General features: G+C 57.5%; 1 protein-coding gene across 4 annotated transcripts in view; it reads left to right on the forward strand.

Annotated features, from left to right (window-relative positions):
- Positions 1-18,035, forward strand: part of PLXNA4 (plexin A4) — a 354,685-nt gene that overhangs the window by 308,359 nt on the left and 28,291 nt on the right. For 3 of the 4 annotated variants that reach the window (XM_008712055.2, XM_008712053.2, XM_008712052.2), the window contains 5 exons: positions 1,064-1,206; positions 8,410-8,678; positions 10,861-10,927; positions 11,688-11,834; positions 15,997-16,156. In XM_008712055.2, the coding sequence (XP_008710277.1) occupies positions 1,064-1,206; positions 8,410-8,678; positions 10,861-10,927; positions 11,688-11,834; positions 15,997-16,156 (786 nt within the window). Of the gene's footprint in view, positions 1-1,063; positions 1,207-7,010; positions 7,017-8,409; positions 8,679-10,860; positions 10,928-11,687; positions 11,835-15,996; positions 16,157-18,035 lie in introns of all 4 variants that reach the window. The other variant, XM_008712054.2, reaches the window with a different exon arrangement.

An 18,035-nucleotide genomic window follows, 5' to 3' on the forward strand; every position in this document is an offset into this window, starting at 1 on the left:
GCAGCGGGGCCCCCATCCACAGTGCCCAGGCCAGAAGTGTTGTGTTCGTGTGATCAACAGAGCCCACAAAATACTTCTTCCCGATTCTGGTGTTTATGGAAATATGAAGAAGGACTGTGTGATCCGTGCCCGCTGGCTGGGCTAATCCCTCCCGGTTGGGGGTGAGCGTCCATGTGTGGCAGGCGTGCGTGTGTGTCAGTACGTGTGTGTGCGCCCAGGGGCAAGGTGGGGCAGGGAAGGATCCGGCGCGGCAGTTCTGACTGCCTCCCAGGGTGGAGGGCGGCCTGGGAAGAGGGCTGTGCTTGGGACCGAGTGTGGTCACAGCTCTGGCGCTGTGTCACCACCTGGGCCACGGGCGGGACTTTCTTGGGGGCCAGAGGGAAGGGGGACTTGCGGTTCCATGACCATCGGGAGGCCTGAGCTGCCTCCACGGACAGCCATGCCCACGTGAAGATCTTAAATCCCCATCGAGTGGTGTCACTGTGAGGAACAAGGACAAAGATATGCCCTGCATATCTACCCGGAAGGAATATGTCAGTGTGACGGAGGCTTCATCTGGCCCCATCGGGTGGTTTCATGGCTCCTGTGAGCTCCCTGGCCCGGAACTGAGGCTGCAGAAAAATTTGTTCTTAACTTTTCAAAGGAAGACCACGATAAAAGCGCAGAATTGGGAAAAGACCCTCCACCACTGGAGGGTCTCCCCTCCCTCCCCCTGTCCCTTGATAGGGTTGCCCTCCCCCTCCCCCCCCAGAGCATATTCTGCAAACCCAAACCCTTCATCTTCGGACGGGGAGGCCCTTCAGGTCCCAGCAGCAGGACAGATCTGTGGACAGCCCACCCGCGGCCATGCTTTGGAAGGGATCTGGTCCAAGCCCCGCTCCCTCGCGCTACATCCTGCTCCCCTTCCTATGTCCTTCAGCCCAGCTACGTAAAACATCCAGCGTTGTTCCTGCACACCCACAGCCCGCTGACCATGTCTCCCGGGGGCCTGGGTGAGGGTTCCGAGCATTCAGACTCAGGGTCCACCCCCGCCGGCATTCTCACGGGCTTCCCTTTGTGCCAGCTTTTGCCGAGCTGCAGACGGACATCCACGAGCTGACCAGTGACCTGGACGGAGCTGGGATCCCCTTCCTGGACTACAGAACCTACACCATGCGGGTGCTGTTCCCCGGAATCGAAGACCACCCGGTGCTCCGGGACCTCGAGGTGAGAAGCAGGACCCGTGACCGAGCCTTGCCCCGTGAAGGCGCTAGTGTGGAGAAGGGTGTCGGTGACCTTCTGGTGCAGACACCTCGTGGGGAGGTGAGAACGCTGAGCCCAGGGAAGGGGTGCGACTGGCCCGAGGCTCCCCCTCTTGTTGGCGCCCACCTGCTGGTCCCTCTACAGGAAATGGGGCCAAGCCAGGGAGGTTCTGAGCAGAGATGGGAGCAGATTTGCGTCCTACGGGTCCTGGACCCCTTGAGAATTGAATGGAAGTTGACGAAAAAAACTGTACCTACACAGAAAAAACCAGGCAGCGTCGCGAGTGCCTGGGCCCCCTGTTTAGGAAACCACGATATGAGGGATTTCTCATAGTCGGTGCCCAATAAGCGTATGTGGGACAGATAAGGGGTGCGCCGGGAAGGGAGGTGGGAGTGCACATGATAAGGACACCACTGTCTTCTGTAGCAGCAGGACCTCATCTTTTGAACGTTTTATCCCACTTACTGTCTAGCGTGGTACCTGGCTTATGCGTATATTCATATTACGCATTGTTCCAAAAGGGATTTGGGATGACTCATAAAGATAAATACCAGAGAAAAGTGAAAAATACAAATGAGGAAACCGGGGCAAAATAATAATCGTAAGGAATAATCGCTATTAGTTAACGGCTCTCTAATCTCCAGGTCCAGTTTTAAGGACTGCCCGTGTATGTGTGGGTTTAATATCTCACAAGCCGGCTGAAGACCGGGGGGCTTATCTGAGAGGCAACAAAGCCCAGGGCTCTGGGGCCACCTGCTGGGAGGGGGCGGGGCCAGGATATGAGTCCCGCAGTTGGACTTCAGGGTCTGTGCTCCCCACGACAAGACTCTGCCCGTCGCTGTCCGTGCCTTGCGGCTCTGGATACTTATTAGGCTGGAACAAAAATCTCCAGCCAAAGCAACAACAGAGAATAAGACTAATTCCAAGATTTATAGCGTCCAGAACATCACAACAGACCCATCGCTCAGCGGTCGCACTGGTTTGCAGCTGACCCCTGTGGGAATGGCTGCGTGGGCTGTCCAAGGGGACGTGGCGGCCGTGCCCCTCTGCAGGCAGCAGAGCAAGGCCCCAGGGACTTCGGGGCCCACGTGCGTTTCTCCGTAATTGTTGAATACGGTGTGTGCCTGTGTGTGTGTGTGCGTGCACGTGGGCGTGCTTCTCTAATGAGGTCACGGGCCCTTCTGTCTGGAGAAGGGTCCCCGGGGCTCCTCAGTGGATAGATACGCAGAGGCACTTCCCGAGGCCGTCGATGGTGGGCTCTGTGTCCTCACTGAGAACACGCCTTTCCGTCTGTCTGTCCATCTGCTTGTGTGTGTACATGTCTAACGCATACGCCTGTGTCATATATACAAATGAAAACACCATCTATACCTGATATCCTAGCCATTCTCTTGGTCTCACTCTTCTTGCCTGTGCCCTCTCTCCTCCTCATTCATTTTTCTCTTCCATTTATCTTTTTACAGCCTCATTTACACTTGCTTCGAAATCCCAGGGTGTTTAGTCCACTGAAGACTATGGCCTTTCCCTATGCACTTGCATCTCCAGAAGAGTCTCAGACTCTTAAGCCTGGCGTGGCACACACACCCAAGGACAGTACGCTCCCAAGGACCGCCCAGCGTGGTGGCAGGAGAGTTATAGGGCTCATTCTTCCACAGGATCTCATGGGCAGTTGTGCAGGTTGAACACTGCAGTGCTCCAGATGGCATCATTCATAGATGACGCCTCTTGGAGTTGCTCAGTGCACAACCTGCCTCACTGTCTACAGCAGCCCTGTACACTGAGGACCAGAGTACAGATGATTCCTTCTCATTGCCTCCTATAAACCTTACCGAGTCCTTTGCTGAAAACTGGTGGAGTCCCTACCCAGCTGTACTTCTTCAGGCTTCCCTCTAAGGTCAGTTTCCTGCGAGAAGCGAGACAAGGCTGCTGCCCTACTCCTAGCCTTGTTCTTCAGGGAGGCACACAGTCAGGAACCCAGCTCAGCAAACCAGACTCAACAAACAGAAACCCCCAACACCCTCTCCCCTGCCCTCAGAGCCTTGCATAGAGCCAGCTCCCTGCTTCATTGCATGGCTCTGGTCCTGTCTGCCTAGCTCCCTGACACGAGACACCCCCAAACAGAGGCTTCTGGGGAAAAGACTCCACTGTCTGCCAAGAAACTTCAAGAGCTCTGGTTCAGCACCATCTTAGAGACCCATAATGTCTCGACTTCACCATGACACCACCTACCCCATGGCTGGACACACATGAGGGCACACATGAGGGCACCCCCATCCACCAGGAGTCACTGACTCCCCTCGTCTGTCTGCCCGTCACAGGGAGGGCCGCAGAAGGTCTCTGAGAATCAGGGCTGCTGGGCTGTAGTCACATGAGCAGCCTGTATGACTGACCTCCGAGTCGTGCAGTGCACAACCACGGGTTGTGGGTGGATACCCTGCCCCTGCCCCAGACCCCTCCTATGGCCCCCATTACAAATTACATCCGAATCTGGCATGTTAACGTTTTCCCGCAAACCCGAGTCTCCTCTTCTTCCTTGCCTTCATCACAAGGGGAGACTTCTAGTTTCCAGCCCCCTGCTCATGAGGGAATTTGCAGCCCCCTTCCCAAAATTCCCTGAGTCGGAGCCCACAGGATGGCCAGTTGTCAGGCACAGGCTCCGAATTAAACAGGTCACACAGCTTTTCTTGTTCCAAATTGTGGTAAAATATGCCTCACAGAAAATGGACGATTTCAGTGGTTTTTACATGTACAGCCCAGAGGCCGTAAGTACATCCATGTCATTGTGGGACCATCCCCTCCATCCGTCTCCAGAGGTTTTCATCTTCCCCCGATGAAACTCTGTCCCCGTTAAACACTAACCCCCCATCCCCTCCCCCAGAAACCACCACTCGACCTTCTGTCTCTGTGAACGTGACAACTCAGGGCCCCTCATGTCAGTGGGATCATACGGTGTTTCTCCTTTTGTGACTGGTTTATTTCACTTAGCAAAGTGTTTTCAAGGTTCACCCCTATTGTAGCCTGTGACTGAATTTCTTCTCTTCTGACGCCTGAGTGATAGTCCGCCGTATGTATGCACCACGATTTATCTGTCCATCTGTCAGCGGCCACTCGGGCTGCTTCCGTCTCTGGGCTACTGTGGGTGCGCTGCTAAGAACATGGGTGTACATGTGTCTGTTTGAGCTCCTGCTCCCCGTCCTGTGGGTATATACCCAGAACATACGGCTTTTCATTTCCGTGAAACTCGCTCGTTAATTGACAGAAATCCACTTTTACAATCCCACACTGGCCCGGGGCTCAATGCGATCCAGCATCCTATGCAAGATCCAGGGATCTTGCCTGGATTGCCCTTTTCGATTTGTTTCCAGCCCCATCTTACCACTGGAATAGTTTTTCCCCGTCGGCTTCCTGAGTATGAAAATATTCCCGGGGAAGCCATTGACTAATCGAAAGCAATGTTTCCCGACCTTTTCAACCATGAGTCTAGCTGCCCACTGTCTGGGCCTCAGCCGTAGATGTGTGAGAAGAAGGAGGTGTTCTCTGGCTTTAGTCTGTCCTGACATAGGTCACACTCTCCCCTCCTTTGTGACCATCTGGTGAAGGCTGGGCGTGTGGGTAAGGGGCTGTCTAGGCACTGGACACACACCGATTCTTTAAAAACAAGGAACAAACAGTAACCACACACCCCATTCTCAACCTATCCATGTCTCCTAAACTCTAACCTGTTGGGTTACAACTAAAATTTACTATCCAGTTTTATACTCACAGGCTTCAACTAAATTATCGCACCATCTGGTGAGTAAAGAGAGTCTTGTTTTGGAGTGGCATTTGCTGAGAGAGGTGGGGGGTGGCAAGTTACAAAGGGGATTGTTCCGGATACTCTTTAACCAAGATACTTCACTTCCATCTCCCCCTTCATAAAACGGGAAGAAAATTCCTACCTTTGGCACCCCCAGACCCTAGGCCAGGCATTCGATGTCTTGGAAACTCCTGGGCGCAAGGGATCGGTGCAAAGCAGCCAGTGGAGTGGGCGAGGCAGGTAATAAAACTGCTGTTAAGTGCGCACCGTGCGTGCCAAGCACTTTACGTACATTATCTCATTTAGTGCTCGTAAAACATTATGATGGGGGCACTCATATTCACGTTTTACAGACCAGGCAGTCGAGCCCAGAGGTGACAGAGCTTTTCTCCATGTCGGAGTCAGTTAGTCTCTCTGATTCCGAAACCTGGGCTCCCAGCCCACGTGCCCTGGCGCCATAGCTGGCTTTGCTGCACCTTCCTTCCCAGGGCCCCAGGCCTTGGCACCCAGAAGACGTGCGCAGCCAAGCCAAGAAGTTCAGAGCACGTCCTGTCACCAAACGTGCCATCTGGCCAGCCCTATGTCCTCTTCCTCCTCTCCAGGGGCCCCAGTGCCAAACCTGGCCGGGGCTCCCCTGCTCTCGGTGGCCAGCCTGAACCTCCAGGAGGCCCTGCATGGGGGACTCAGAGCTGGCTCTGAGTCACCTCCTAGGCCCAGGGGTAGGACTAGATGTGGTGAAGGATCGGGAGGATGGATGGGGACTCAGGAGCCAAACAAGCTTGGGCTTGGAAATCCAGCACCTTCCTGTACCAGCTGGCTGGCCCTGGGACTACCACAGTAGCTTCTGTGAGAGGTGGTTAAGGGGGCACACTCGCTCTTGCAAGGTCCTTAGCAGGCTTAGATGGAGTGATGAGTACGGTGTACAGCACCGTGCACTGCCCATGGTGGGTGCTGGGGAAGCGGCATTATCTATCACCAGTAGGACAAGTTGTGGAGATGTTGCTCTGGGGGACTGAAGGACAGAGGAGGTAAAATGTGTACACGTGTGTCAGGGGTGGTCCCAGAGCTGGGAGGAAGGTCAGCAGGACACACAGGTGGCTGGGTAGACTGAGGCTGGGCTGACAGCAGGATGAGGCTGCCTCCTACCCTTGTCCTTCCCTTGCCAGCCCCTATGGCGTGGGGAACGGGGCGGGGGGGCAGGCAGGATGCAAGCTGAGATTGGGCCCATCGTAGGGGACGAGGAGTTTGCCAGGGCTGACCGTGCAGAGAGCCAGGACATGCAGCTGGGCCCTGGCTCCGGCCAGTTCCCGTCTCTCTCTGGACTGCTGCCTTCCGACAGGGCCTTCCGGAAGGGCCTTCCGGAAGGGCCTGCCGCTGATGCTCCAAGGGCAGGCCCGGGTCCGACTGTCTTGAGGCTGGGGCCTTGCCCTGAGTCTGGAACACAGGGGAGCTCAGTGAGTGAGTGGCATGAACATTCCAGTTCTGCTTCTGCCCTCTCCTTGGACCTGGGCAAACAGAGATTCTCTGGCCACCCATCCTCCCCAGATTCAAGCTTCTGGGGTCAAGTGGGATGAAACTGTTGTCATTCGGTAAACGCGAGTGTGTGTCAGGCTTCTCACATGCCATCTCCTTCAGAGCTCACACCAGCCCCCCGAAATGGCAGGACACGGTGCCCACCGCTGGGTGCATGGCCTGGCCCTGACTCTTCTCCGTCTTGGGATCGTGGGGAAGTCCCTCACTGTCGTGAGGCCCTGGGATAATAATGGTACCTACCTCAAACCCTATTGTGTGGCATAAATGGGTCCATTTCTCTAAAGCGTGTAGGACAGAGTAAGATCTACACACACATCGGCTGCGATACCTTCATTTCGCCGTCAAAGGAATGGAGTCTTCTCAGAGTCCCCAAACTAGTATATGGCTGTGACACTTAACCCAAGCTCGACTGCTGCACACGTCACGCTCCTTCCCAAAGACCCCCGTGGGGGAGACACAGCCCTCGACGGGGCCCCTCCTTTGGAGGCCCCCCCCACACCCCACTCCACGAAGGGTGCCCTGCTCTGTTCTCAGAGGGCTCCAGCTTGAGGCCAGAGCTATGCTTTCCTTGTTAAGCACCCTTTTTGTTTTAAAGGAAGATTACACACAGAGCAACGCACACGTTGGCAGAGCACAGAGCATTTTCCCTGAGTGAACACAGCCATCCAGCCAGCACACAGAGCAGGAAGCTAATGCTACCAGCCCTCCACAAAAGTCCCCGAGTGCCTCCTTCCAGTCCCAGCCACCCCCCAGGATCACCATTTTCCTGCCATCATTGATGGTTTTTAAAATCTTTATTTAAAGGGTGTTACACAAATCGCCCTCTTCTTTCTGACTTTTTTCATTCGATGTCTGCAAGAGGCATCCCTGCTACTCTGAGTGGCAGAAAGCCCTTCATTCCCGCGGCTGTGTGGCTTCCTGCTGGGCGAATATGCTGCAGTTCCTGGAGCCACTCACGGAGCCGGGCACTGGCTGTTTGCAGTCTGGGGCCGCGAGGCACAGGGCCACTGCGCCCCCCTTGTGCATCTCAGAGATGCATCCTCCGTGCCTCACTCGGTCGCCGTCAAGCGGGTGCCGAGCGGCGGTGCCCCTTGCAGGCGCCTCCCGATAAACAGAAGATGCAGGCAGGAGGATAAAGCCTTCTTCCTCCCCTTTCCCTGGGTCTCAGAGGAGTCTCTGAGCAAACACCTGACGCTGGAGTCCATCAGGGAGCACCTGAGAGACTGTTGGGCTTAATCTTCCCCTTTCCTTGGGTAAATCACCTTGGTCCCCAGAGAAGTTACAGACTTGCCTGAGGTCACACAGGGTGGTGGTGACAGAGCCTGCATGGACCCCGCAAGTCCCGGCTCTGAGGTCACTGGTCTGTTAATGGGATCCACGTGGCCGGAGAAGGGTCTGCATCAGGTCAGCTGGAGGCTCAGGTGTGGCGATCCCTCACCCCTGGGGTCACCCGCAGCAGCCCCCGCCTCCTGCAGGCCCCCGGGGGGCTGTCCGTGGCGCCCCTCGGCCGTGGTGTGGGCCCCTCACCAGCTCTGCATCACCGTCAGGGAAGAGCTCAGGCTCCCGAGCAGATGCGGCTCCCCCACTGCCCTAAGGTGCTGCTCTCCCTGCGCCTCCCCGATTCAGCTCCAAGCCAGAGGCAGGGAGCCGCCGCGTGGCTTAAGTGAATAGCCTGATGCCCGGCACCAGATGAGGGCTTGATGCCACTGGCCCAGTGGGCGGTGGCCCGAGTGGCAGCAGGGGCTGGGGCAGCGGGGTCCGCGGCGCGCACTGCCCACCCCGTGGGGCGGACCCCGGGCCCGGCTGGCAGTCAGGACTCCCCGGGGGCTCCCCCGCAGGTTCCGGGCTACCGGCAGGAGCGCGTGGAGAAGGGCCTGAAGCTCTTTGCCCAGCTCATCAACAACAAGGTGTTCCTGCTGTCCTTCATCCGCACGCTGGAGTCTCAGCGCAGCTTCTCGATGCGTGACCGCGGCAACGTGGCCTCACTCATCATGACCGTGCTGCAGAGCAAGCTGGAGTACGCCACCGACGTGCTGAAGCAGCTGCTGGCCGACCTCATCGACAAGAACCTGGAGAGCAAGAACCACCCCAAGCTGCTGCTCAGGAGGTGAGGGCCGGGCCCGAGGGGCGGGCAGGGGGCGCAGGTCAGAGAGAGAGCCCCCGCGGCCTGGGTCTTGTGCCTTCCGGGGAGACGGACGCAGAGCTCCCAGAAGGAGCAGCCAAGTCCCCCGAGGTTAGGCACTGACCTAAGTGCGCCCAATGCCCTCTTGGAAAAGCCTGTCCACCACGGCCCACCTGCTCACCCTGCTGTCTCTCTCTGGCCCCTACATCTGCTCTGCCTTCTTCTTGCTCTGTCCTTACGCTCCCCTGATGGTGACCCTTTCTCCTGGAATTCTTCTCTCGTGGGCTCTTCTGAGGTCATTTTTCCATCCCTTGCCCTTACCGAAACCAGAGCATGAGTTAGGAGAGATACCCCAGGGCCTCCTGTCTGGGGACCTGCCTCAGCATCTCCGGATGGGAAACTAGCTCCTGGCAGCTCTCCCTGCTGTCCGGGACCAGCAGCACAGCATCACCTGGGAGCATCTCAGGTCCCAGCCCACTCCCACTCGTGGCCCCTTGCCTGATGCACCTGCTGGCCACACGTGACCATCGAGCCATGGCTTGGGCTTTATAGGACACAGAGACTCCCTGCCCCCATCCGTGCTGCCATTCCCATCTGCCTCCTCCTTGAAGGCCAGTGCTCATCGAGGCTGTTAGTGCAATGTCTTTAGCCTTCGTGCGGACAAAGCTGGAAAACTCTCACGTCCGGCCATCACGCCCCAGTACCGTCTGCCTCCGCCTGTCCTCTGCCTTCCGTCCGCGATGTCTGGGTCCGAGGCAGGGCCTCCTGCTTGGGCCAGTGGCTGGATTTGGCTTTCAGAAGTGTTTACCTCAGGCTTTTCCCCAGTGCAGTGGGCATTCGCCCGCACAGCTGCAAAAGGTTGCTACATATCGGAGCAATCATCCAGCTTTGGAAACAGCAAGGTAGATCATTTTGATTTTTGTTTTCCTTCCACCACGCAGCCACCCACCGGCATAATTCTAGGGTTGCCGCTGCCTGCCAGAGCTCCCACCGACAATTTCCCGGCGCGGCCTCGCTCTGGATCTGTGCGTCTCCGCCTCTTGTTTTCCACCCGCTCGCTCCCAGATGCTCTCTCTGCTTCTGCCCTCCTCCATCTCCCTTTCTTCCTCTTGCCCCCGGCTGTCCCCATCACTTCGACAGCCTTCCTTCTCATCTCCTCCTCGTTTGCTGGCAGCTGCCCAGCTGCCACGGGACCGTGGCTATTCGCGGCTTCCGCCAACTGCAACTTTCGAGCCTATCCACACATACCTGGATGGACCGACTGCTCTCTGGAGCTAGCCCCACACTTAGCGCAAGTTTGAGCCCCGTTTTTCTCTACATGGATGCAACCTGCAGGGTCTTTTGGCCCTAACCCTGCTGCAGTGGCTTCCCTTCCAAGGTAAAAGGATAAGCAGACTTGGGTAGCAGCACAAAGGATGCAAGTTAGACTCAAGAAGGCACTTTCTATCATTGCAATGACACACTAGCAGGACTCCAGGAGGACTTCCAATGGACTCTGAAATAGGATCATTTGGACATCGCTTAGGATGAGCGGTATGCAGCTTTAGTCCACGTCTGCTCTGGGAGTCTTTCGCTTTAGGTGATGGGGTCAGTCTGATCTATCTGGCTTTTGTCACCTGACCCACGTCTCCTGCTACCTTCCTTTCTATCCCCTGCCAAATTAGTATCTCCCCAGGTTTTTCAGATTTCTTTTTTCACCCACCCACAGGAACTAGAAAGTTCCCTAAAGCTGTCCCGTCCAGTTACACGTGCCCATTCAGATGTAAACCACGAAAGGCAAAGAACATGTAAAATTCAGCTCCTCAGACACACCAGCCGCATTGCGAGTGCTCCATGGGCACCTTGGCAGGTGGCTGTCCCAGTGGACAGCACAGAGAGATGTCATCGTCACTGCAGAGGGTGCCGCTGGACAGAGCTGCCCCCGCACATTCCCACCGCACAGCCACCGGGAGCCTGACACCAGAGTGTCGTCTCCTGGCCTCGTAGCAAAGCTCATCTCGTCCCTCTGGGGTGTCTAGGAGTCCCTGAAATTCAAGTATTCTTTAGGATCTCAGGATTTGGCCCGGAGGCCGGAGGCCATAAGCAGCAAGATCAGTGCGGAGTCCTCGCCTGCCTCCCTAGTCCTCGGGCTCTGACCTGCTGCTCTGTCTTTGTCTTGCTCTAACAGGACTGAGTCAGTGGCTGAGAAGATGTTGACCAACTGGTTCACTTTCCTGCTCTACAAGTTCCTCAAGGTACGATTGGATGGGGGGTATCTCTGGCCCTGCCTGTTACCACCACCCCCCCAGCTTCCCTGCACCCCCGAAACCCACATTGCCCGGGCCTGACTCTTAGAACCACACCAAGAAATGCAGTCGCCCCTCGTCACTGTCAAGTATCACTGAGGGGGCAAACTCCTGACAGTCTCGGGAGACAGAGCCTGCCCCCCACCCCCGCCCCGTCAGTCCTGGCGTGAGAGACAATCCCCTGTCCCACAGGCCAGGGGAAAACCAGCCCATTAGAGGACCCCGTGTGAGCCCTAAAGCCAAAGTCCGCTTGTAAGCTCAACACAATTCACTCCTTAGTTCCCCACTCTCCGTCTTCCTCCCCTCCTGCCTCTCCCAGCCCCCCACTCCCCAAGGCTGAGAAGGGTCCTGGGCAGGTGCCACAGCTGTGTCTGCCTGAATCCAATTATGACCTTGCTTTCTAAGGACTTTGCACCCCCGGGGATTGACCTGTGTGTCCTGATGGGCCGCAGAAGAAGCGGGTGGAGTGGGGTGGGGAGAAGAAGCAGAGAGGGGACAAGAGGCAGCGAGGTGAAGAGGAGAGGGCAGACAGGAGAAGACAGGTGGTCCAGAGGTCCAGGAGAAGTGTGTGTCTGAAGGGGGTGTTGACAACAGAGGAGGACGGGGAGCAGGAGAAAACTGGAGCAGAGGAGTGGAAAGCAGCCCTTCGAGAAACGGGCTCCAGGAGGCTGGTCCAGAGTCGCCCAGCACGGTTCTTCTCTGCGTCCAGGAGTGTGCTGGGGAGCCCCTGTTCTCGCTTTTCTGTGCCATCAAGCAGCAGATGGAGAAGGGGCCCATCGATGCCATCACGGGAGAGGCCCGCTACTCTCTGAGTGAGGACAAGCTCATCCGCCAGCAGATCGACTACAAAACCCTGGTAAAGCAGCCCCACGGCTTTGCCCCGTGCCCCTGGTAACGGGGCTGCGGTCCCCTGCCGCCCCTGCCCAGCAGAGGGGATGGAGAAAATGCTGAAAGGCCAGCTAAACTGGTTGGCCTGCTGCACAGGCCCAGCCGGGTGTCCCACCTAGGCCTGTCACCCCAGACTCCCCCAGGGCACCTGGATTGGGGGACCGGTAGCTCAGGCATGGCTGAGCAACACTTCAGCGGAGACTAGTGGGGTTCCGGGCCAGTGTGCAGAACATGGGGTCATAAGCCCTGGCTCCCAGCTGGCTGGCTGACTGATTGCGCTGAATGAACTCCTCATTGGCTTTCCCAGGGTGGGGAGGGACACTTCCATGCAGGGCAGGTGGGGGGCCTGAAGGAGAGGAAACCAGGAAGAGTTCCTTGTGTTCAGAAGCCCACCTCTGCCCTCCGGTCTAAGTTCAAATACACCCATGACCCGAGAATGTGAGGCCGATTGGCCTAATGATCAACGCCTTCATCCAGGGAACGTGGGGATTCCCTCTGTCGAGGCTAGACCCCCTCCTCCGAGAGCGGCTGTCACGCTAGGAGGCAGCCAAGCTCAGCACGGAGGGGCATGAGGTCTGGATTGGAGCCCTGACTGTGCTTCTGAGCAGCTGGGTGATTTGGGGCAGGTCCCTCAATCTCTCTGAGTTGGGGTGTCTTGATCTGAAAAAACGCAGGGTAACGCTAGGACTTATTTACGCAGGGATAATAATAGTGCGTGCCTCCCAAAGTTGTCCGGAGGATGGAATGGGTCAAGGCGTGCGAGGCAGGGAGCGCAGAGTAAGTGCCCACTGTGCTCCCCGAGGGAGGGTCCTGCCTGTCTGGCCCTCCAGGCCAGACGCTCACCCTCACTCTTGGCCCTTTTGGGTGCAGGTGTAATTTACCATCAGAGCTCCGCTAGGAAAGGGGAGAGGGTGTGAAAGGAAGGAGGTAGAAAATAAGATAACAGTCGTTGGGGGTGAATCATGGGTGGTGACCAAGACGTGGTGCGGGGGACAGAAAATAGATGGGATTTATGGGGAGGGGCACCTGGGTGGCTCAGTCGGTTAAGCATCCAACACTTGATTTCGGCTCAGGTCAGGATCTCAGGGTCGTGAGATTGAGCCCCAGTCGGGCTCTGCACTGGGGGTGAAGCCTGCTTAAGATTCTCTCTCTCCCTCTGCCCCCTCACTCTAAAAAAAGAAAAGAAAAGAAAAAAGGAAAGGAAAGAAAAGTGCTTATGGGGAGATGAGACCCACACAGGCCAGACCGGGACAGCAGGGCTGAGCTGGGCTGAGCCGGGCAGGAGCAGTGAGTCCAGGGTGAAGCCCAGACCCCACGGAGTGCAGGGAGCTGGTCCCTCCTGGCTGGGAACGATGCGGCCCTGATACACCTTTCCCCCTCTGTCTTCAGCGGGCTGGGGGGTCCCAGTGGACTGTCCTGGGAAGGCTTCAGAGGAGCAGCTGTGACCAGGGACCTTGCTTCCTTGCAGTTACTTTCTGCTCTGGAGGAGAAAGTTAGAGGCTCTGATTAAAATGAGAAAGGGGGGGGGGGATCTTCCCAAAATAGAGACCAGAATGTATTTTTAATGAGCTCAAAGTATGAGTGAACCGTCTCCAGCCTGATCTCCCCCACCCCTTCCTTTCCCAGCCCGGCGCGGTTCCTCACTATCGACCCCGCACGGTGAGCTGCAGAAATGCCCTGTCCCCAGATGGCAGCGCCCTTTACTCCAGAGGCCAGGCTGCTTGCAGATGAGGGGACTTCCCGCCCCTGTGAGGGACTTGCGGTGGGTCGGGGAGCTCAGCCATCAGGTGGAGAGACGGGGCAAAGAGACATCCTGAGGAGAGGAGGGAGCAAGTGCGATTGTTTTGCCCAGGGAAGAAAGGGCCGCAGGGAGACGTAAGGCCACCTCGGGCCTGAGAAAAGGAGGTCCAGCAGGTGGAAGGGGAGCAGCCCCTGGCTGGTGAGGAGGGAAAGGAAGAGAAGGGAAAGAGAGGGAAAGCTAGAGGAGCCCCGGACAGTTTGGGCCGACTGATGCTATCGCTGTCCTGGGCCGGAGGCGGGTGCTGAGAGGCTCAGGGACCAGCACTCTGTAGCTAGCGGCCCTTGGAGGCGCTGCGTAACTGGCTGGGCACTAGAACTTGGCTCGCGTGTTCTAGGGCCCTGCTGCTGGGAGTGCTGTCGGCATCACCCAGGACCCTGCTGGGTGCTGGGTGCTCACGCGGGAGCCGGCGACGTGCTCGAAGCTAGCTGCTGACCTGGCACAGTGCCGAATCTCAGGCCCGGCCCGACCTCCTGAGTCAGACGCTGCATTCTAACGAAGCCCCCGAAGCACTGAGCTAGCGGAGGAAACAAAAAACAAAAAAACCACCAGGCAGTTCGCTCAGAAACTACCCAAGGGGCACAGGAATGGGAGTGGAGAAGGACGTTCTGGGTGGAGCTGTAGTTCGGCCAGTGGCCAGGGAACCCTGTCCCTCAGTAAGGCTCCCGGCTACCGCTTCTTCCCCAAATGTCCCGAAGCATCCCATGGGGTTCTGGTAGGGCCACCATGAACCCCCGAGGCAAGTAGAAACGTCAGAAGGGCATACTCAGGGGGCAGCCTCTGCCAAGGGGTTCCCCCGGGGGAGGCTGCCCGGATAAGGCTGCGCTGCTGCTTGGGGGAGTCTGAGCCCAGGGCAGCACAAAGTGATAGGCTGTGCTTGGCCACGGAGGGGGCAGCGAGGGTCCAGGAAAGCTTTAGAAGGATCGGCTGGGAGAGGGCACTCAGAAGGGACCCACGGTCCAGAGTTCCTTCCACCATTGTTTTCAGTTGAGGACATTTTGAGGGTAAGAGTTTGGTTTTATAGATTTAGGAGGTTTTTTCCTGCTTACTGGAAGAAGCATGTTTCCGTGTGAGCTCGCAGCAGTCTGGCTGCTAATGGAAGGGGGGTGTCCAGGGCCAGGGCTCTGATTGCCACCGCGTGCGGCGGGAGGAGGGGGAAGCTGTCGTCTGCGTCTGCGGGCCTGCAATGGGGGGGGGGCGAGAAATCAGGGAGGGAGGTGGGGGGTGCAGGGGAGATCAGGGAGGGAGGTGGGGGTGCAGGAGAGATCAGGGAGGAAGGTGGTGGGTGTAGGGAGAGATCAGGGAGGGATGTGGGGGTGTAGGGGAGGGGAGGTAGGGGAGGAGGTGGGGGGTGTAGGGAGAGATCAGGGAGGGATGTGGGGGGTGTAGGGAGAGATCAGGGAGGGAGGTGGGGGGTGTAAGGAGAGATCAGGGAGAGAGGTGGTGGGGGTGCAGGGAGAGATCAGGGAGGAAGGCACGGAGGGCTCAGGCAGCAGGAGCAGAGGGAGGGTGCGGGAGCCTGCGTGCCCTACGGTGGTCCCCCCAGCATCCCACACAGTCCCATCCATGTAGACAGAGCCCTCTCTGAGAACAGCAAAGGAAGAGAAGGTGGGGGGTGTAAGGAGAGATCAGGGAGAGAGGTGGTGGGGGTGCAGGGAGAGATCAGGGAGGAAGGCACGGAGGGCTCAGGCAGCAGGAGCAGAGGGAGGGTGCGGGAGCCTGCGTGCCCTACGGTGGTCCCCCCAGCATCCCACACAGTCCCATCCATGTAGACAGAGCCCTCTCTGAGAACAGCAAAGGAAGAGAAACCTTGGGAAACAGCCCAGAACTTTTTCAAGGAAAAAATTATCGCTTGGTGCTTTAAGCAGAGCCTTCGTTTTTCTGAGGAGTTCCAAAAAGAGACACCGGGGCCCTGAGCCAGGGTGGCCTCTTCTCTGAACACGAGGTTGTGGCTTCAGAGCCAGGAAGACATCTCCAGTGGCTTGAACCTGCACCTTTTTATTTTTAAAGAACACATCAAGCTTCTTGTAGATTCTCCAACCTCCCATCGGCCCCAAACCCTCAAAAAAAATCAAAGCTTATGAAATCTCTTGAGCAAGGAGCCAGATTCGCATTCATGCGTGTATGGGGGGGTGACAGGGAGGAGGGACCGACACACGTGGAAGGTGGGGGTTCAGAGGTGGGCAGGGGTCCGGGTGTGCTGCTGGGAAGGTGCCGTGTGTGTGGCGTGCATGTGAGACACTGTGCATGCACGCAGTGGCGTCCAGGATGCACCTGGGACTCAGCCCTTTCTGCCGCCCTCGCCCCACGCCTCCGCTCCTCCTTCCTCCAGGTCCTGAGCTGTGTCAACCCAGACAATGCCAACAGCCCCGAGGTCCCAGTCAAGATCCTCAACTGTGACACCGTTACTCAGGTCAAGGAGAAGATTCTGGACGCCATCTTTAAGAACGTGCCCTGCTCCCACCGGCCTAAGGCTGCAGATATGGACCTGGGTGAGTAGGCTGCCAGGCCAGGCGCTACCCCGGGGTTGGTCAGAAGCCCCTCCTACAGAGCGGGAGCCAGGGGCAGGGGGCAGCCGTGCTCAGCTCCGGGAGCCCAGGGGCCCGCCTCCGTGGCTGTCAGGGAGCAATAGGCAGAGAGGGGACTACGTTGTTGGCAGCACCACTGCCCCTGGGGGCTCCGGAGTAGCCAAGGAGGTCCTATCTGCCTCGAAGGGGATTCAGGCTGAGTCTGTGTGGTCGGAGGTCCCGCCACCACCATCGTTAGCCTCCCCGGCTCTTCCCTTCCCCTCTGTTCTGTGCGAGTCGTTTTTGCTGACTACCTAAGGCAGGAGGGATCTGGGTCAGTGATGGAGGATGGAGAGACAGAAGAGAGAAAAATGAGAGATGGCAGCCTGCTGGGGAGCAGGATGACCTTTTATTTGAATGTTCCGTGAATAGACCGCATAGCCTATATAAACAAGCGCACGCCACTTAGGGCCGGCCGTACTTAGATCCGGGGAAGGTTGGCCTGAGCGTTTAATGAGACATTGTCCTGGGGAAATCCTGGTGGGGAGTTCCGAGCTCCAAAGGGGCCAGGGCTGAAGAGAGGCAGTGTGGCTCAGCGTCACACCTGGATTTGAGTCCTGACGCTGCGAAGTCCCAGCTGTGTGACCTTGGTCCAGTTACTTACCCTTTCTGTGCCTTAATTTACCTCTATGACAGGTAATAATAGTGCGCACCTCATCGTAAGAAAGAAGTGAAATGAGGCATCTAAAAGCCTCTCGATGCAGTGCCTGGCCCGTTGCACGCGCTCAGTTAGCCTTGGCCGCTATCATTACTGATCGGGAGAATGACGCCGGTCAGGGGATGGCGTGCTGTCTGTTGATCCCAGGCATGGAGAGAAAGGCATTGATGTGTATGTGCTTGTGTCTGGAGACTTGTGGCAACAGAGGGGTGGGAGGACCTCCAGGGGCCCCTAATCCATCCATCTGGCCTCTAAGCTGCCCTCAGCTAAGCCATCCCAGACAGACGGGCATCTACCCTATTTTCTAACATCCAAAGGGAATCTTCATCCCCTCTCACTGCGCCGCCCACTTCCCCCAAATTCTGATGCTTGAAGATTCAGGATCGGGAAGTTCTGCTAACCCACCTCAACTTTCTTCTTCCTTTAACCCCGCCTCCTCTTGCCTGGCTCCTGGCAGGCTGTGTTCACGGCCATGGCCAGAGGTCTGACGCCCAGGAAGAGAGACTGGGGGAGCAAGTGCTCCCCTTCACCTGGGAGGCATCCCTGTGTGTGCAGCTCCTGGGACAAGGAGGAGCCTATGTGACAGTCGGGGGTGGTAGGGTGCGGGCGAGCGCGTGCACCTGCACGTCCCAGAGCACCAGGCACTCGGGTCGGAGTGAACACACTCGTGTCTGCGTGGGGCTGATCTGCCGCCAGGAAGATCCCACACACTGACGTGGGAAAGCCTCCTGTTACAGAGCCAGGGGAGGGGACGGGGCTCCCGCGTTCCCCACCCCCAAAGAGTTAAGGGGGTTGTTCCATAACAGGTTCCCCCTGGGAGAGTTGAGCTCAGGGGGTTGGCCAGGTAGCTCCCACCAGTCCTTCCGTCTGTGTACGCGAGCCACATCAGTGTGCACGCTCGGCTTCTCCGCGTCCTTCTCTGCACGGTGGGAGGGAGGGTAACCTGGCATCGTGGGGCCAAGAGGGGGAGGCATTATAAAAACCTTCATGCTGGAAGGTGGGTTTGGAAAGATGGTGCTAGAACACAGGAGGAGCTCCTGCGTGCAGATGCATATTGGATTGTTGCTTTTCTTGCTCAGGAATGGGGCGTCTCCCTGGGAGGGAGAGCGGCAGGTGGCCTCATAAGCCGCCACCTGAGGCACGAAG

The sequence above is a fragment of the Ursus maritimus genome, unplaced genomic scaffold (assembly GCF_017311325.1).
Source record: "Ursus maritimus isolate PB19 unplaced genomic scaffold, ASM1731132v1 scaffold_3, whole genome shotgun sequence".
Lineage (NCBI taxonomy): Eukaryota > Metazoa > Chordata > Mammalia > Carnivora > Ursidae > Ursus > Ursus maritimus.